Below are 17,228 nucleotides of genomic sequence, written 5' to 3'. Positions count from 1 at the left end.
CCCGCGTCTCCTGCATCGGCAGGCGGACTCTCAAGCACTGCGCCACCAGGGAAGCCCAAACAACCTGATTTTAAAAACAGACCAAGGACCTGAGCAGACACCTTCTGACAGAAAATATACAGATGGCAAATAAACATATGAAAAAATGCTCAACATCCTATGTGTTTAGGAAATTCCAAACTGAAACAACGAGATACCATTACACACCTATTAGAATGGCCAAAATCCAAAACACTGACAATGCCAAATGCAGACAAGGTTGTGGAGCAACAGGAACTCTCATTCATTGCTGGTGGGAATAGAAAATGGTACAGTCACTTTGCAAGGGGTTTTGGCAGTATGGTAAGCATACTCTTACCGTGTGATCCAGCAATCATGTTCCTTGGTATCTACCCAAAGGAGTTGAAAACTTATGTCCACACAAAAACCTGCAGATGGATGTTTATAGCAGCTTTATTCATGATTATCATAACTTAGAAGCAACCAATATGTCCTTCAGTAGGTGAATGGATAAACTGTTATACATCCAGACAATGGAATATTATTCAGTACAAAAAGAACTATCAAGCCATGTAAAGACTTAGGGGAACCTTAAATGCATATCACTAAGTGAAAGAAGCCAATATTAAAAGGCTACAACTATATGACCTTCTGGAAAAGACAAAACTATGGAGATAGTAAAGAGATCAGTGGTTGCCATGGGTTGGGGGGAAGGAGGGATGAATAGGTAGAACACAGAGGACATTTTGAACAGCAAAAATAGTCTGTATGATACTATATACCATAACATCTTACAGAAAAAACCTGAATGAACTTCTTTGGCCAAACTAATATAATGGTAGATACATTTGACAAAATCCGTGGAATGTTCAACATCAATGTAAACTATGGACTTTGGATAATGATGTATTAGTGTACATTAGTGTACATTCATCAATTGTAACATCTGTTCCTTTCTCGATAATTGATGGTAGAGCAAAGTTGTGTGTTGGAGGGCAGAGAGTATATGAGAACTCTGCACTTTCTGCTCAGTTTTGCTGTGAACCTAAAACTGCTTTAAAAAATAAATCTCTTTTTTTTTAAAGACCATCCAATTAAAAAAATAGACAAAGGATTTGGTTAGACAGTTCTCCAAAGAAGATAGGCACATAGACAATAAGCACATAAAAATATGTTCAACGTTATTAGCCATCATGGAAATGCAAGTGAAAATCACAATAAGATACCACTACACAGCCATTAGGACAAGTGTAATAAAAAAGATAGAGAATAACAAGGGTTGCTAAGGATGTGGAACAATTAGGACCCCCTACTCTGTTGGTGGGAATGTAAAATGGGGCATCCTCTTTGGAGAAGAATCTGGCATACAATATAGGGTTACTATATGATCCTGCCATTCTACTCCTAGTCGTAAACCTAAGAGAAATGAATACATATGTCCCCCCAAAATTTGTATATGTATGTTAATAACATTATTCATTATAAGCAGGAAGTGAAAACAACTCAAGTGTCCATCAACTGATGCATGGATAAACAAAATATAGTATGTCCATACAATGGAATATTATTTGGCGGTAAAAAGTAGTGAAGTACCGATACATGGCATTACATGGATAAACCTTGTAAACATTATGCCAAGTGAAAGAAGCAAGTCACAATGGACCATATCTTATATGACTCTATTTATATGAAATGCCCAACATAGACAAATCTACAGAGACAGAAAGTTGATTAGTGCTTGCCTAGGGGTTGCCTAGGGGTTATGGGCAGATTGGAAGTGATAGCTAAGGAGTGTTGGGTTTCTTTTGGGGGTGATGGAAATGTTTTAAAATGGAGTGTGATGATGGGATGCACAACTCTGTGAATATATTATAGACTAGAATATGTATAGAACTATGCACATTTAGTGGGTGAATTATACTATAATAGGACCACTCCTTTCTGAGACTGACCATATGCCCAGTGGTTAATAGCCAAATGATTATTTGGGCATTAACATTATGTAGCATCTTATATTGGCAATGTGGGTTTACAGTGTTAAGCTCTATTTTTTGTTTTTGTTTTTAATTAATTTATTTTTTTTGTCTGTGTTGGGTCTTAGTTGCGGCATGCGGGGTCTTCGTTGAGGTGCATGGCCTTCTTTCTAGTTGTGGCCCGCGGGCTCCAGGGCACGTGGGCTCTGTATCTATGGCGCACGGACTTTGTTGCCCGCGGTATGTGGGATCTTAGTTCCCTGACCAGGGATCGAACCCGTGCCCCCTGCATTGGAAGGTGGATTCTTTACCACTGGACCACTAGGGACGTCCCTGTTAAGACTCTGTTGTTCGTAGTCTCCCAGTCCATTTATAAGATTTGTTGTTGTTGTTGTTGTTTGTTTCCTTTTTATTAACATACATATACTTAACCTACAATGAAATATACATATCTTAAATGTTGAGTTTGGTGCATTTTGACAATGTATATATTCATGTAAAAACAAGATATAGAACATTTTCATCACCCCAGAAAATTTCCTCCTACTCCTTTCCAGTCAATCCTCTCCCCTTCCCCTTTCTGATTTCTATCATTATATGTGAATTTCCTCTATTCTTGAACCTCATGTAAATTAAGTCACTCAGTGTATGTTTTTTGTGTCTGGCTTTTCTCACTCAACTTAATGCTTTTGATATTAATCCACGTTGTTTTATGTGTCAGCAGCTCATTCCTTTTTATTGTCAAGTAGTGTTTCATTGTACCTACAATTTATTTATCCATTCTCCTGTTGATGGACAGGTTGTCCCCAGTTTTTGGCTATTATGAATAAGGCTGCAATGAACATTTTGGGTGATATATGTTTTTATTTGTTGTGGGTGGATCCCTAAGAATTGTGGGGACATAGGGTAGATATGTGTATAACTTTATAAGATCTGTCAGATTATTCTCCAACCTGGTTTTACCATTTATATTCCTGCCTGCAAAATGAGAGTTCCAGTTGCTCCATATCCTCACCGACATTTGATGCTGTCATTCTTTTTATTTTAGTGATTCTAGTGGGTGTGAAGTGGCATCTCATTGTGATTTCAATTTGCATTTCCATATTAACTAATGAGGTTGAGCTTCTCACGTGCTTATTAGTTTTTTTTTTTCTAAAATCTGTTCAATTGTTTTGAATTTTGGGGGGTTGAGACTTCAGCATGACGCTGGCCAGTTTGCAGGGTTCTTGGTTACTTCCCAGAGACAAAATGACCTAGGAACATGGGTTTTGGAGCCTGATGTCTTGCCTGTTTCACAACTCCAGGATTAGAACTCAAAATATAAACTTGCGAATAGACCACAATAGATCCCCGAGATATAAATGGTAATGTAGAATTGGATGTAAATTTAGCCTGGTAGCCATACATTAGCAGTTTTATGTAACATTATTTCAGTTCTTTATGAGAACCTAAAGATGCACAGGAATTGTTCTTCAGAGAGGCAGTTGAGAGTAGTAATTTGGAACTTGAACTCTGGAGTCAGATACTGTAGTTATATTTCTACCTCTGCCATTTACTGTGTCTTCTTTGGGTCTTACTCATATCTCTGGGCTTCAGTTTCTTCATCAAAAAATAAGGAAGAAAGTAACAGCAACTATACTCCGGGCTGTTGTTAAAATTAAAGGAATTAATACAAATAAAGCATTTAAAATAATGCTAAATTCATAGAAAATGCTGTATGAAGGTTAGCTATTGTTATTATTGATTTTGAGTTGATGGCCTGGCATGATTAGGTGCTCAAAAGTGTAGATTTTCCTTGGGAAGTAACCAGACTTTATCTGGATAGCCATTCATTCATTTAGCATCAATCTTAAACAGCTACATAATGTTTGATTCCATTTCTATAAAATTCACTTAATGGTAACATTGCAGAGATGGAGAACATACTAATGGTTGCCAGACATTAAGGATTTGGAGTGGGAGGCTATCGGGGGTTAGCATGAGGCAGTCCCTTTGTCATGATGGAACAGTCCTGTGCTTTGAGTGTGGTGGTGGTTACAGAGATCTATACATGTGATAAAATTGCCTAAAAATACACACACACACACACACACACACACACACACACACACACACACGCAAATGAGTGCACGTAAAAACTGGTGAAATCTGAATAAAGTCTATGGATTGTACTAATGTCAGTGTCTTTGTCTGATATTGTACTTTAGTTATTTCTGTAAGATGAAATCATTGGGGGAATCTGGGTGAAGAGTACACGGGGACTCTACTATTGTTGCTGTTGATTTTTTCAGCAGCTTTGGTGAGATATAGTTCACATACCATACCATTCACTCATATTAAAGCATACCATTCATTGGTTTTTAGTATATTCACAGATATATGCAGTCATCACCACGGTCAATTTTGACCACTTTTATCACCTCAAAAAGGAATCTCACACTTTAGTTAACATCCCCAACCCCCTAGATCCCCTCCAGCCCCTGGCAACCACCCAGTCTACTCTGTGTCTATAGATTTCCTTGTTCTAGATATTTCATATGAATGGAATCATATACTATGTGGTCTCTATATTATTTTGCAACTCTCCATGAGTCTATAATTATCACAAGATAAAAAGTTTAAAAATGAATGGCCGTGCTGCTCTGGGACAAGCAGTGTGCTGGGCCCAGTGGACACATGACTAAATGAAGCCACGATCACTGCCCCAAAAGAGCCTAGACTTTAGTGGGAAAGACAGAGAAGTTGAGGGACAATGAGAGCGTGTGCGACAAGTGCTCAGATGGAGGTAAAGTAGGAGCCTGCACAATACCAGGAGGAGTATAGCTTAGATTGGGGTGAGATCAGGCAGAGTTCCCCCAGAGGAATTGGTTAGCAGATTTTTTAAATGCATGACATGTGGAAAGAATCTGGGACCATGTGTGGACTGCAAGCTCCTGGGACATCTGTAGAACTAAACCCTTCCTCAAGACTTTTGCTCCTGTTGGCTGGAGTCTCCTGGCTACAGTGCTTAGTGGCCAGGCAGCCCTCATCTATTGTTTCTTCTCCCCAGTGTCCAACAAGCACCCGTTTGTGGACAGCAATCTTCTCTACCAGTTCAGAATGAACTTCCGGCGGAGGCGAAGACTGATGGAGCTGCTCAATGAAAAATCCCCCTCCTCCCAGGAAACTCATGACAGCCCCTTCTGCCTGAGGAAGCAGAGCCATGACAATCGGAAATCTACCAGTTTTATGTCAGGTATGTCAGTTCCCTTGTTTGTTTGATCATATATATCTGTCTTTTGAGAAATAGCATAGTTATAACTCACCTCTGTGAAATTCTGTTCTCCAGCAAATTTGTATTTATTTATAAATTTTATTTATTTATTACTCCCCCCAAAAGAAACCATACACACATACAACCAGAGCGTTCCTGTGCAGCCAACATACATGCTAAGAAGTCTGTTTTATAACACTATGTATTTGAATTATAGAAGATCGCTCAAGCTCTCACTCCTACCTTATTTACTTTTCGTTTGCAAACAATCCTTACATATCGTTAATTATCCAGTTTTCTAAGTCACAGCATTGAGAAGCTATATATTTTAAGGATGAATAAAGTCTTCTTAAGGCATATACAACTAAAAGGCAACTGATTGTCAATCCATCACACAGAACAAATTAAAACTAAGAAAGGTAGACACGGGTGCTCAGAAATTACAGCAGCCTGGGACATTATATGTTAGGTCAGACTGTCCCATATTGACAGTTAACCTGGACAGAAATGATGACTGTTGTTCGCAAAGATAACCCCATTTAAACAAAAAATAAAATAATATAAAATAATCCCATTCACCCAGAAAAGGTTAACTTGATGTGTCATTCTGTGTAAGTGGGTGAGGTGCTTAACAGTATATCTTCAGCTCCTCTGAAAACTTGACATTGACTTGAGAAACTGATTGGCCTAAGGTTTGGAAGTTATGGGCTTCACCTGAAACCCAGAGCAAAATGAAAATGTGTCTTGGTTATGAATAGGAGCGGACCGTGAGAACACTTACAACTAGACGTATTGAGAACTTTCTGTGCCCTTGGCACAGATCCAAGCTTAGCTGCATACATTTTCTCGTTTAATTCTTACTGTTACTCTTCGAGGAAAGACTTTTCTTATCTCCATTTTACAGGTGAAGAAACTGAGGCATGGAGAAGTTGAGTGGCTTACCCAAGGTCACACAGCTAGAAAGTGATGGACAGGGCTGGGTCTTGCACCAGTTCTGTCTTATCCCAGTGCTTATATTATACCGGCTCCTACCCAACCTTCTACATCCCAGGTTCCTCAGACACAGCTGGGATGGAGCAGAGAAGGAGCCAATAGCCACTCCAGGAAAGTAAACACTAGCCAAGGGTCAGGAGCCTAGGCCTGTGCTTAGATGCGCACCAGCTGTGTGTCCCTAAGGCTGCCGTCTCCTACAGATGCAGAGGAACCGTTCACGTCTTCGCTGGTACTGAGCTTTGCCTGTTTTTCAGTGGGCCCCGTAGACGTGAACAAGTGATGATGAGAAGGATACAGTAACCATGGTCACCATAAAAGCCAGCCTTGATTTTGTGCTTCCCATGTGCCGGGCACTGAGCAGAGCACTCTCCATGGTTTCTTTCATTGGATCACATGCCTTGCTGTCTTTCCCTCGTTGAGAGCCAGCCAACTCCATAGTGGAGAAAACGAGATCATATCACTGAAGCTGCTGCCTCACATACACCTTCAAAGCCTGAAGTTGTGCTCTGTGTTTTAATCTCCTTCTTCTGTGGCTCTGGGTGATTAAAGATTTAATCTTCAACCAGGAGGCACTTATCATCACCGTTAACTCATTAAGCGTCTCGCCAGCACTTAATTTACATCCTTTCAGGGATGCTTAGCGTGGACTCGGTAGTTCTTAAAATAATATTTTATGTAATTGAGTACTTTTAAATATATAATCCACTCCGTGCACCAGTCCCATGAGATGGCATTCTGCCCACTTTACAGTTGGGGAAACTACGTTTAGAAAACCGGAGGGAATGGCCCCAGGCTGTGCTATTCGTCAGGGGCAGAGCTGCCACTCAAACCCTTGCTTTTCCGACGCCAAGGCCAGAGTGCTTTATTCCGGCACACGTGACCTGCCTCACTGTACCTGGCAGCTGAAGGCGGCGTGCATGCTCTGGGGAGCCGAGACCATCACCGTCGGTGACTCTGTGTGTTCCCGGCCCACAGTCAGCCCCAGCAAGGAGGTCAAGATCGTGTCTGCCATGCGGAGAAGCAGCATGAGCAGCTGCGGCGGCAGCAGCTATTTCAGCGGCAGCCCCCCCGCCAGCGGCAGCCCCCCCGTGCTCTGCAACCCCAAGTCTGGTGAGTGGCTGACAAGCGGCCCCGTCTCTGACCGTGACTGTGGGGGACCTGGGCCTGTGTGCAGGCGGGGCTCCCTGGGAAGCGGATTCTCAGGCAGAGGGAGACTAGCGTGGGAGCATCTTGTTACATTGTGCTCTTGGGGGGCAGCACCCCTTGGATGGAAGGGAAGGACGCGGGTTTGGGCCGAGGGAGAATTGGGCTGCAGTGCAGGCCCCGTGAAGGCTGCGGCTCGCCCCAGGTGGAGCTCTGGAGTTGGGATGGTCTTTGAGAGTTGTCCCGGCTTGGGGTGAGGTGGCCAGGCTTTTATACCCTCACCTTGATCAGTCATTGGATGTTGGCTGCCCCTGGGAGGAAGGCGTGACCTGGGGAAAGCGGCTGTCTTTGGAGAGAGAGTTCCAAGGACAGTTGAGAACACTGGCTGTCTGAGGGCTGTCTCCTGTTAGCAGTCCCAGCACTGGGAGGAAACACTCAGTCCTGAAGGAAGGTTTGAGCAGCAAACAGCAGGGGAGATAGCGCTGCCCCAGACTGCAACTGATGCAAAGATCTGTTGGGTCTCTGCACCCCTAAGGAAGAAGCTTGGATCTCTGCAAACCTAGCCATCCCTGCAGTGGACTCTTGGTGCCTTGTGGTTTCAAACTCTACTCACCAACCTCCATGGCTTTTACATTCCAGGAAAAAAACCTAGGCACAAAGATTGTTAATGAACTTGTACTTAGATCTAATCAGTTCTTCAAGCCCCACAGGAACCTGTAACCCATTGATACCACCACCTTCTCACTGTGCTTAACCCACCTCCTTTCCAGGATGAGCTTGCCTGGTCCATCGTGATAACCATGGCCTTGAAACCACCTTCCACTCCATTTGTTTAGTGCCCTGTCTACCCTCAGTTTCCGTGTATCACCTTCAGGGAAGGCACTTTGTTCCTTTGTTCATGCCGTTTCCTTATTACCAGATGCTGGGTATACAAAGATGAGAGGTCATGACCCCATCGCTCAGTGAACACATCATCTCTTTGAGGAAAAAAATAATGCACTCATGAGAATAAGGACAAATAGATGTTGTTAAAGGGCTTTAAGAGAAAACAGTCATCTAATGCTGTTGTCTAGGTATTTTTCTTAATCTAACTTTTTTTTTCTTTTTTTTCTTCTTTTTTTTTGCTGTCTTCTGGAGGGTTAGCTCTAAGAATAAAGTTGTAACCTGCAAGTGAATGAAGAAACTTGCTTCCACACTGTCTCTGGCTGGAAAATCTTCCAGCACCCATCATATATTACCAGGTTTTTCAATTAATAGAGCACTGCTAATAAGGTAGAATGAGAAGAACTATATTGTTTGAAATAGCATGTTTGAAGCCCTGGTAGAAATCTGATACCTCCAAGTTAGAATCAAAAGCCGTTCAGTTTCAGGAAAGGGTTAGTTGTGCCAAAGCCATTTTACATGTTTTTGATTGCTTACCAGAGTAGAAGATGAACAAAGTGTTAATTGCTTAAATTACACATTCATCTTCCCTGAGGCAGGTTTGCATTGTTTCCTCTTTCTCCTTAAGCCCTTGACTCAAAGGGAAAATATTACTGATCTGCAGGCAGAAAAGAAAGGTCAGGTTGCCTTTTCTGGGTCTCTAAGGACCAAAGCTGTCAGGACTTCATTGTGGTTCATAAGTCCTACCTCTTACCTGTATTCTGACAAGCTTCTCTTTTACTCTAAGAGGGTTCCCAAGATGCAGGGAGCTCATCTGTGATTTTTTTTTTCTCTCAAGCGGGTAAGCAGGCTTCACAGTAAGGCATTTAAAATTAATCATTAGATATCCATCAGGATATATTTTTAACACTGTATATAAATGCCCTAATTCAGATAAAGAAAGTGCTACAGAAAGTAACATAATCAGTATCATTGTGATGAGTAAATAAGTTCCCAAGGATATGAAAAGAGTGAGCTAGAAATAATTCCCTAGGTTTCAAAGTTTCTACATTTTTTAACATAAGAGAGAAAGTGTATTAAATGATCAATATTGTTGCCAAATATTACAATATAGTGTGATTCAAAAGCACAATGAGATATTACCTCATCCCTGTCAGAATGGCTATCATCAAAAAGGACACATATAACAAATGCTGGAGAGGGTGTGGAGAAAAGGGAACCCTCTTGCACCGTTGGCGGGAATGTAAATTGGTGTAGCCACTGTGGGAAACAGTATGGAGGTTCCTTAAAAAAGAATTAAAAGTAGAACTACCACGTGATCCAGCAATTTCACTTCTGAGTATTTATCGAAAGGAAATGAAAACACTAATTTGAAAAGCTCTGTGTACCCCCATGTTTATTGCAGCATTATTTATAATAGCCAAGACATGGAAACAACCTAAGTGCCCATCAATGGATGAATGGATAAAGGAAATGTGGTACTTTTTTTGTATGTATATAAATACACACACACACACACACACACACACACACGTACACACGTACACAACGGAGTATTATTCAGCCATAAAAATGAAGGAAATCCTGCCATTTGCAACAAAATGAATGAACCTTGAGGGCATTGTGCTAAGTGAAGTAAGTCAGGCAAAGAACGACAAATGTCATATGATCTCACTTGTATGTGGAATCTAACAAAAAACTCATATATACAGAGAACAAATTGGTGATTGGCAGAGGAGGGTTGGTCGGTGGGCGGGGATTGGTGGTTGGGTGGACCAGATGGGTGAAAGGGGTCAAAAGGTACAAATTTCCAGTTTATAGGTAAGTCCTGGGGAATGTAATGTACAGCAAGGTTACTATGGTTAATAATACTGGGTTGTATATTTGAAAGTTGCTAAGAGAGTAGATCTTAAAAGCTCTCATTTCAAGAAAAAGAAAAGTTTGTAGCTATGTGAGGTGATGATGTCAACTGGAGTAGTTGATCATTTCATAATATATGCACCATTATGTTGCAACCTGAAACTAATCTAATGTTATATGTCAATTATATCTCAATAAAAATAGAGAAAAAGTATAATAAAAATAAATGGTCGATATTGTCAAATATCACAAGTACAGTGTGATTCCTACATCCACATTCATAAACCCCAGAGGGGATTGTGTGGGTAGGGGCCTGGAGGCAGTTGAGTGACGGGGAATAAAAAGGTCAGAATCCTCAACCATGGACCCCTTCTCTTTGCATTGACAGGCGGACTCTCACACTGCGCCACCAGGGAAGCCCGAGTTTAAATCTTAATTCTACTTCCCGTTGACTCTGAGGCCTTGGACGCAAGCTATTTAACTTTTCTCAGCTTCTGTTTCCTCCCGAATAGAATAGGGATGAGGATGAAATGAACCCATTAGTTCTTGTGATGATTAAATAATAGAATATATTTAAAGCGCCTAACATAGTACCTAGCACATGTTAATTATGCAGAAGAGTTCCCCAGTGTTATGACTCAAGGCAAAAGGCAGTGCGTACCCGCAATCTGGGGTATTAATAAGGAAATCCGTGAGGCTTTGGTGAATGGGGCGTGTATGGTATGATGGGGGAGGGGTTTGTTTGGGGTGGAAACGGTTATCAGACGGCCAGAGTCAGGATTTCTCTCTCTCTTTTTTTTTTTTTTTTTTTACATCTTTAAGGATTTCTCTTAATTTTGACATGTTGAATGCACATCAAGGTCTAAGAGAAAGAAATTCAGGAACTAGAAAATGTGGTCTTTTCCTTTATAGAAAAATGTCAAGCCACTTCTTACCCCACCCCTGGCACTCTTGCTTCCCCTCCCCCTGCTCCCGTCTCTGCTTTCTGTAGCTCTGTAAGTTAGGTTTAGGGTTATTTATGTTTGCTAATATTTTCTGCCTCTGTGCAGCTAGAATATAAACTGGGAGGCAGGGATCTTTGCCACTTTTGGTCACTGATGTCACACATGAGGCATTCAGTAAATATCTGCTGAATGAAAGAACAGAGGGCTCAGAAGGGTCTGTACCTTGACACTGTGTCTGTCTTACAGTGTTAAAAAGACCCGTCACTTCTGAGGAACTCCTGACTCCCGGGGCTCCGTATGCGAGGAAGACATTCACGGTAGGCTCATCATTTGGTTTTTCTCCCGTGCTGCTCGTTTGTCTGGGCCGTGTCAACATGGCAGTGTGTCCGTGTGTAGCTTAGGGGGCTTCCCTGGTGGTGCACTCGTTGAGAGTCCGCCTGCCGATGCAGGGGACACGGGTTCGTGCCCCGGTCCAGGAAGATCCCACGTGCCACGGAGCGGCTGGGCCCGTGAGCCATGGCCGCTGGGCCTGCGCGTCCGGATCCTGTGGGCCCGCGTACCGCAAAAAACAAACAAACAAACATACGTAGCTTAGGGACGGAATTGAAAAGCTCCTCCCAATTTCCCTTTTGTTTTGTTGAGCATGATTATGATAGTAGACTTTCTTGACCTTTAGGCACTAAAATGCATTAGGACTTGATATAATTTATTATTAATACAGCATTTAAAATTCCTTTTGATGTGTCCTTAAAAAAAAGATTTCCATTATGTACTTATTCTAATATAATGACAGATTCAAAGGCACATGGTAGAACAAATAATGCTAATAATCCCTTCTGCATTATAGTTAATTCTAAAAATTATTTAAGACATGAGGGAAGTCTTAAGATAGAGAAAACTATGGCATAGATTGTTCTACCATAAGGAATGACGTTTTTGACAATGTTATCGTGCCTTGAGTTGTACAAGCACGTGATTTGGGCGCACTGCGTACCTGTGAGCACCTCCTGACCACCTGCCCTTTCTTGGAGGTCCTTCAGCCTTCCTTCTACTTCTAGGGTCCCACTGGTATTCTTTTCTTTTTTTTTTTTGGCCGCACCCCGAGGCATGTGGAACTTCCCTGACCAGGGATCGGACCCATGCCTCCTGCAGTGGAAGTATGGCGTCTAAACCGCTGGACCACTAGGGAAGTCCCCCACTGGTCTTCTTCAAACAGAATCCACGTTCTCTGCTTGACATCACCTCACCCACTTCCTGTCGACTTGGCTCTGTCTCATCCTCATCTCCTCACATCTACATTGACGTCTTCTTTAAAATACTTGTCATCTTTCCTGTAGTCTTCTAATTTTTGTTTTAATACCTCGGGGTGGGGAAAAAGCTTTCCACACTCATTTGTGCTACGAACATTTGTCGAGGACTCCTTCACGATCTGAGCACTAAGGAATTAAAACAGGATGGGTCCAGTCCTAGCCAGTCAATATGAAAAAAGCACTGGTAATATGTCTGTATCAGGGGAAAGGTAAACTGGACATTTGGAAGTGCAATTAGGTATAATGAACTAATAGCAGCTAAACCCTAAAGCCAATAAAGTACCTAATAAAGAACTTCTCAGACAAGCAAAAATTAATAAGAGTTCATTGACACTAAAACCTGCCCTAGAAGTCTTTTTGAGAATGGTCACAAAAATTTCAGTTGCTTCCCTACTTTTCCTCAGTCTCCAGCATTCAAGAGACATTGGATTGTATTTTTTAGCTGTACTTTTCGGTTTTAAATATCAATGCCAGCATTGCTAGTAACTGACTGTGAATGGCTGTCGTCTCTATTTCAGTTGGGGTATGTATTAGAGACATGTCTGGGATCTGCCCAGAGAATGTAACTGGCAATTCTAATTATGATTCTATAAGGAAAGTCACCCTCCAGTTTCAAACAACTTTTGGACCAGAGTGAACTGGTCAACTGGAAGTGAACTGGACCAAAGTGAACTTTATGTACTTTTTCACTGTCTTTTCTTGGTACAGAAAATTGGGTTTCAAGAGAGCCAGGACTCTTCATGGTTTCCCCCATTAGTAATTTAAATGGTTACTTTAAAGTTCAATGATTGTAAAGCAACTATACTCCAGTAAAAAAGAAGTTCAATGACGTATCAAGATCATCAGGAAAGTATCCTTTGGATGCAGGGGAAGAGAAATTGGATCTGGAGGGAAATTTCAACCATATTTTTAAGATCTTCAGACTTTCCATTTGAGTCTGATATTCAACGGCATAGCAGCCTAAGAAAGAGGCCACCTGCCAGTTATTGACTGAGTAGTGACCTCACAGAAGGAGCTTCTTTCTGCCAAACAGGTGTTTCTTGACCATGTTTTCCGCACAGAGATATAAGCCTGTGTTTGTGATAGAAGAGTCCCGTTCCCCTGACAGGGTAGAGATGAAGTGAAGAGGTACATCTCATGGCATGCCTTTAGTCTTGGCTTTTCTCTGTCTTGGAAGGGCGGGCACACTGCCAGGGACCGTCTGCTGATGGCTAATTGTGGTTTTCCTCTCTAGATTGTTGGTGACGCAGTAGGCTGGGGCTTTGTGGTGCGAGGCAGTAAGCCATGCCACATCCAGGCCGTGGATCCCAGTGGCCCAGCAGCCGCTGCAGGAATGAAGGTACCTCCAGTACAGCAGTGTCTAAATACTTCACGCTTTATTTCACTGTTTGGTGCCATCTGTACTTTCTCTCCCTGCATGTTTCGATCCCATTTTTGTCATTTCCTTTTCGCTTTCTGAATGGGGGTGAAATGAAGCCAAGAGCATATGAGGTCGCAACTAAAAGGATAAGTTTTTCTATCGCTTGGACTATTGCCTTCTTGGTCTCCAAACCTCCCTGGTATTTTACATTTCTCTCCTGAACCAATACTGAATTTGAAACAAAGTTTCTTTTTGCTTAAATCTTATACAGTAATTCTACTGCTTTTGTTCAAAGTGTATACTTGTGGCATTTAAGCAGCCAAGACACAAGAAGCAGTAAATAGTGAGAAAAAGAGAACAAAAGTCGTGGAGTTTGGAAGAGGAGATCTGGATTCTTTTATTGGTTTTTACTACTTACTAGCTCTTTGAACAAGTTCTGTAACATCTCAGAGCCTGTTTCCTCCTCTCTGAAATGATAATCATATTTCATTCTGCTGTTTTATGGATTAAATATGTCGAAACACTTGATAAAGTGCAAACTACACAAACATCAAGAAACTGAGTGAATTGTATAAGATTTTTGAAAATAATTTTTACACATTTTTAGTATTAAAGTAATGAATATAGAGTCAAGAAAATTTGGAAAATACACACAGGCAGAAAAAAAATAACTGCCTATAATCTTTCCTAGCTTAGAGATAACCACTCTTTACATTTTTAAGCAGCTCTTTTGAAGTATAATTGACATAAATTGAAGTGTATCACTGTTAACATTTTGATTTATATTCTTCCAGACTTCTATGTATGTGTATATATATATATATATATACACATATATATATATATACATATAAGTATATATATATATATATATATATACACATTGTTTTTATTTGTAAAGAAATATGGTATAAGAGGATATTGAGAGCACTGGTTTTCTGCCTCAAAACACCTTTATCTAGCACAGTTTTGTTCTGTCATCTGTAAAATATTTCACAGAGGATATTTATCTCTTGATTATCTGGGACCATGGGAGGATGCAGAAGACTTGAAAGCCACAGATTATTCCCCCCTTTATTTCTTCAATACTTTCATCCTTCCCCTCAGTCCTTTTCCTAGAGCAGTAAACCAGTGAAGCAATGGCATGGTTTGGATCTCCACAGCTCTGGTTTCCAGCACTTACCTTCTGGCAATGGTATACCTACTAGCAAAGAGAGGTGGGCAGCCGAGACCAGCTCAAGGGAGCACAGAGCAGAGATTATGGCCAGTCCAGGTAACCGACGCTGGTAGGATTCAGGATTGACTCTGCCCCCTGATTTGAACACCTCCTTCATACAGGGAGGCACAGGCCTCCTGTGTCTTGTGCTCTGGGTAGGTTACAGAAGCCTCGTTGGCTAAGTCCATCTGTATTAGAGGCCCTTCCTACATCCTCGGTATTGCAGTGGGCACAGCACCAAACAAACCCAGAGCAGGAAAGTTGGCCAGGAGCATTTGTATCTGCGCTGAGGCCGAATTTTTCATTTTCTAATGGAACTCTTGGCTGTGGGAAGAGTTTTATATTTTATTCCCACAGTAAAGTACCTCAGTATAAATTATTTCTGGCAGCGTGCTATGTATGGTTCTGAGAGTGCACTCACTCGCATGGGGCTTGAAGCATACTTCCTTTGGGGAAAACAATGGATTTACATTGCAGCTAAAGACATTGTTTTGCTTAGCCAGGTGTATTTCATTGATTTTAGTCCATCTTTATTGATTAACATGCATAACTGTTCTAGACATTGTCAGTTGATTTCTTAATTAACTTCTGAATGTACATACCCTGATAGATGGGTAATCTGATACACTTTTGTCAATTTCAGAAGCTAACACTTCATACGGTTTATATTCTTAGTTTCTCAGGGGGTTGTACAGTGGTTTTCATATGTTATAGGGCAGTACAGAATTCAGTGGAACAGCGTTTCCAAAATTGTATTATACAGCTCTCTGGTCCAGCAAAATATCCTGTCCTGAGGTTCTGTGATCAAAACAGTTTTCAACTGCTGCACAGTTTATTCCCCTCTTGGAAATCTACAAAAAGCACATTAGCATACTAAAAATGCTGGGAAATCCATCTGGGGAAAAAAAAATCTGTTTAAATTATCTAACACAACATTTATCACTGAAATGAAATCTTACAATATAGCCCTGTTCTAAAAACCTGCTTTTGATGAAATTCTGTATTAGAATGACTGTATTGCGATATTTTTGAATTGTACTATTGGTTAAATGAAAATGACATGGAATAACATGCTCTTCCATGTAATCTACTTGTCTGTGTTCATTTAAATCCATTACTTTGTTATAGAAAACACTGAATGAATTATTTCGTATATTTACCATATGTATTTGTTATAGAATAACTTATATACAGAGCCCTTTGTATAACCCAGGGGTCCCCAACCCCCGGGCCGCAGACCGGTACTGGTCCGTGGCCTCTTAGGAACCGGGCCACACGGCAGGAGCTGAGCGGCGGGGGAGTACGCGAAGCTTCATCTGCCGCTCCCTGCCGCTCCCCATCGCTCGTGTTAACACCCCCACCCCGGTCCAGGGAAAAATTGTCTCCCACGAAGTCCCTGGTGCCAAGAAGGTCAGGGACCACTGGTCTAACCCAATCCTGGAGGATTGTTACCACCAACGTGTCACATCGCTGCTGCTCTTGAACTTCAGGGCAGCGTGTCTGGTTGTGTGGCGCTCACCTGGGGGGAAGGGGATGCGCAGCGGGGGTGACCGTACAAGAGCCTGTCCTGGGGAAGGATCTGGTGACCTGGGCAGTGATCAACCTGCTTGGTCTGGGTGGTAGAAATTGCCCATCTGGTCAGAAGCCTCCTTTTAGCACCTCTGACTAGCAAGAGCTGACCCAGGACAGTGAAAAGTGTCCCACTTTGCCTTCCATGGCAGTGTCTACACGGAAGACTAGGCTCACGTCTCAGGTCTCAGCCCTCGTTTTCTCCTACTTTCCAGTGTAGACAAGGCTTTACATCTGGGCCTTTGTGACCTTTCCATCCAGCGGAATTTTTGTACTTTTACTGTGGCTGCTTCATTTCACTGCTTTCCTTGCCAAAACAGAAATCATTTTGTAACTAGTTTTTGCATGTTTACCATTTCTCGCTTTTTTTAAAAATTTTTGAATTCTATTTTTTTAATTAATTAATTTATATATATTTTTTTCTTTCTGCAGTATGTGGGCCCCTCACTGCTGTGGCCTCTCCCACTGCGGAGCACAGGCTCCGGACACACAAGCTCAGTGGCCACGGCTCACGGGCCCAGCCGCTCCGCGGCATGTGGGATCTTCCCGGACCAGGGCAAGAACCCGTGTCCCCTGCATTGGTAGGAGGACTCTCAACCACTGTGCCACCAGGGCCCCTATTTTATTTACTTTTTTATACAGCAGGTTCTTATTAGTTATCCGTTTTATACATATTAGTGTATATATGTCAATCCCAGTCTCCCAGTTCATCCCACTACCACCAA

The 17,228-nt window shown here is 41.8% G+C and overlaps 1 protein-coding gene across 2 annotated transcripts in view; it reads left to right on the top strand.

Moving 5' to 3' along the window:
- Positions 1–17,228, top strand: part of DEPTOR (DEP domain containing MTOR interacting protein) — a 145,979-nt gene that overhangs the window by 90,312 nt on the left and 38,439 nt on the right. For both annotated transcript variants that reach the window (XM_007451665.1, XM_007451666.1), the window contains 4 exons: positions 5,023–5,208; positions 7,195–7,329; positions 11,295–11,365; positions 13,593–13,697. In XM_007451665.1, coding sequence (XP_007451727.1) covers positions 5,023–5,208; positions 7,195–7,329; positions 11,295–11,365; positions 13,593–13,697 — 497 coding nt within the window. The remainder of the gene's footprint in view (positions 1–5,022; positions 5,209–7,194; positions 7,330–11,294; positions 11,366–13,592; positions 13,698–17,228) is intronic.

The sequence above is a fragment of the Lipotes vexillifer genome, unplaced genomic scaffold (assembly GCF_000442215.2).
Source record: "Lipotes vexillifer unplaced genomic scaffold, Lipotes_vexillifer_v1.1 scaffold440, whole genome shotgun sequence".
NCBI lineage: Eukaryota > Metazoa > Chordata > Mammalia > Artiodactyla > Lipotidae > Lipotes > Lipotes vexillifer.
This window is presented reverse-complemented; position numbering and strand designations above follow the sequence as displayed.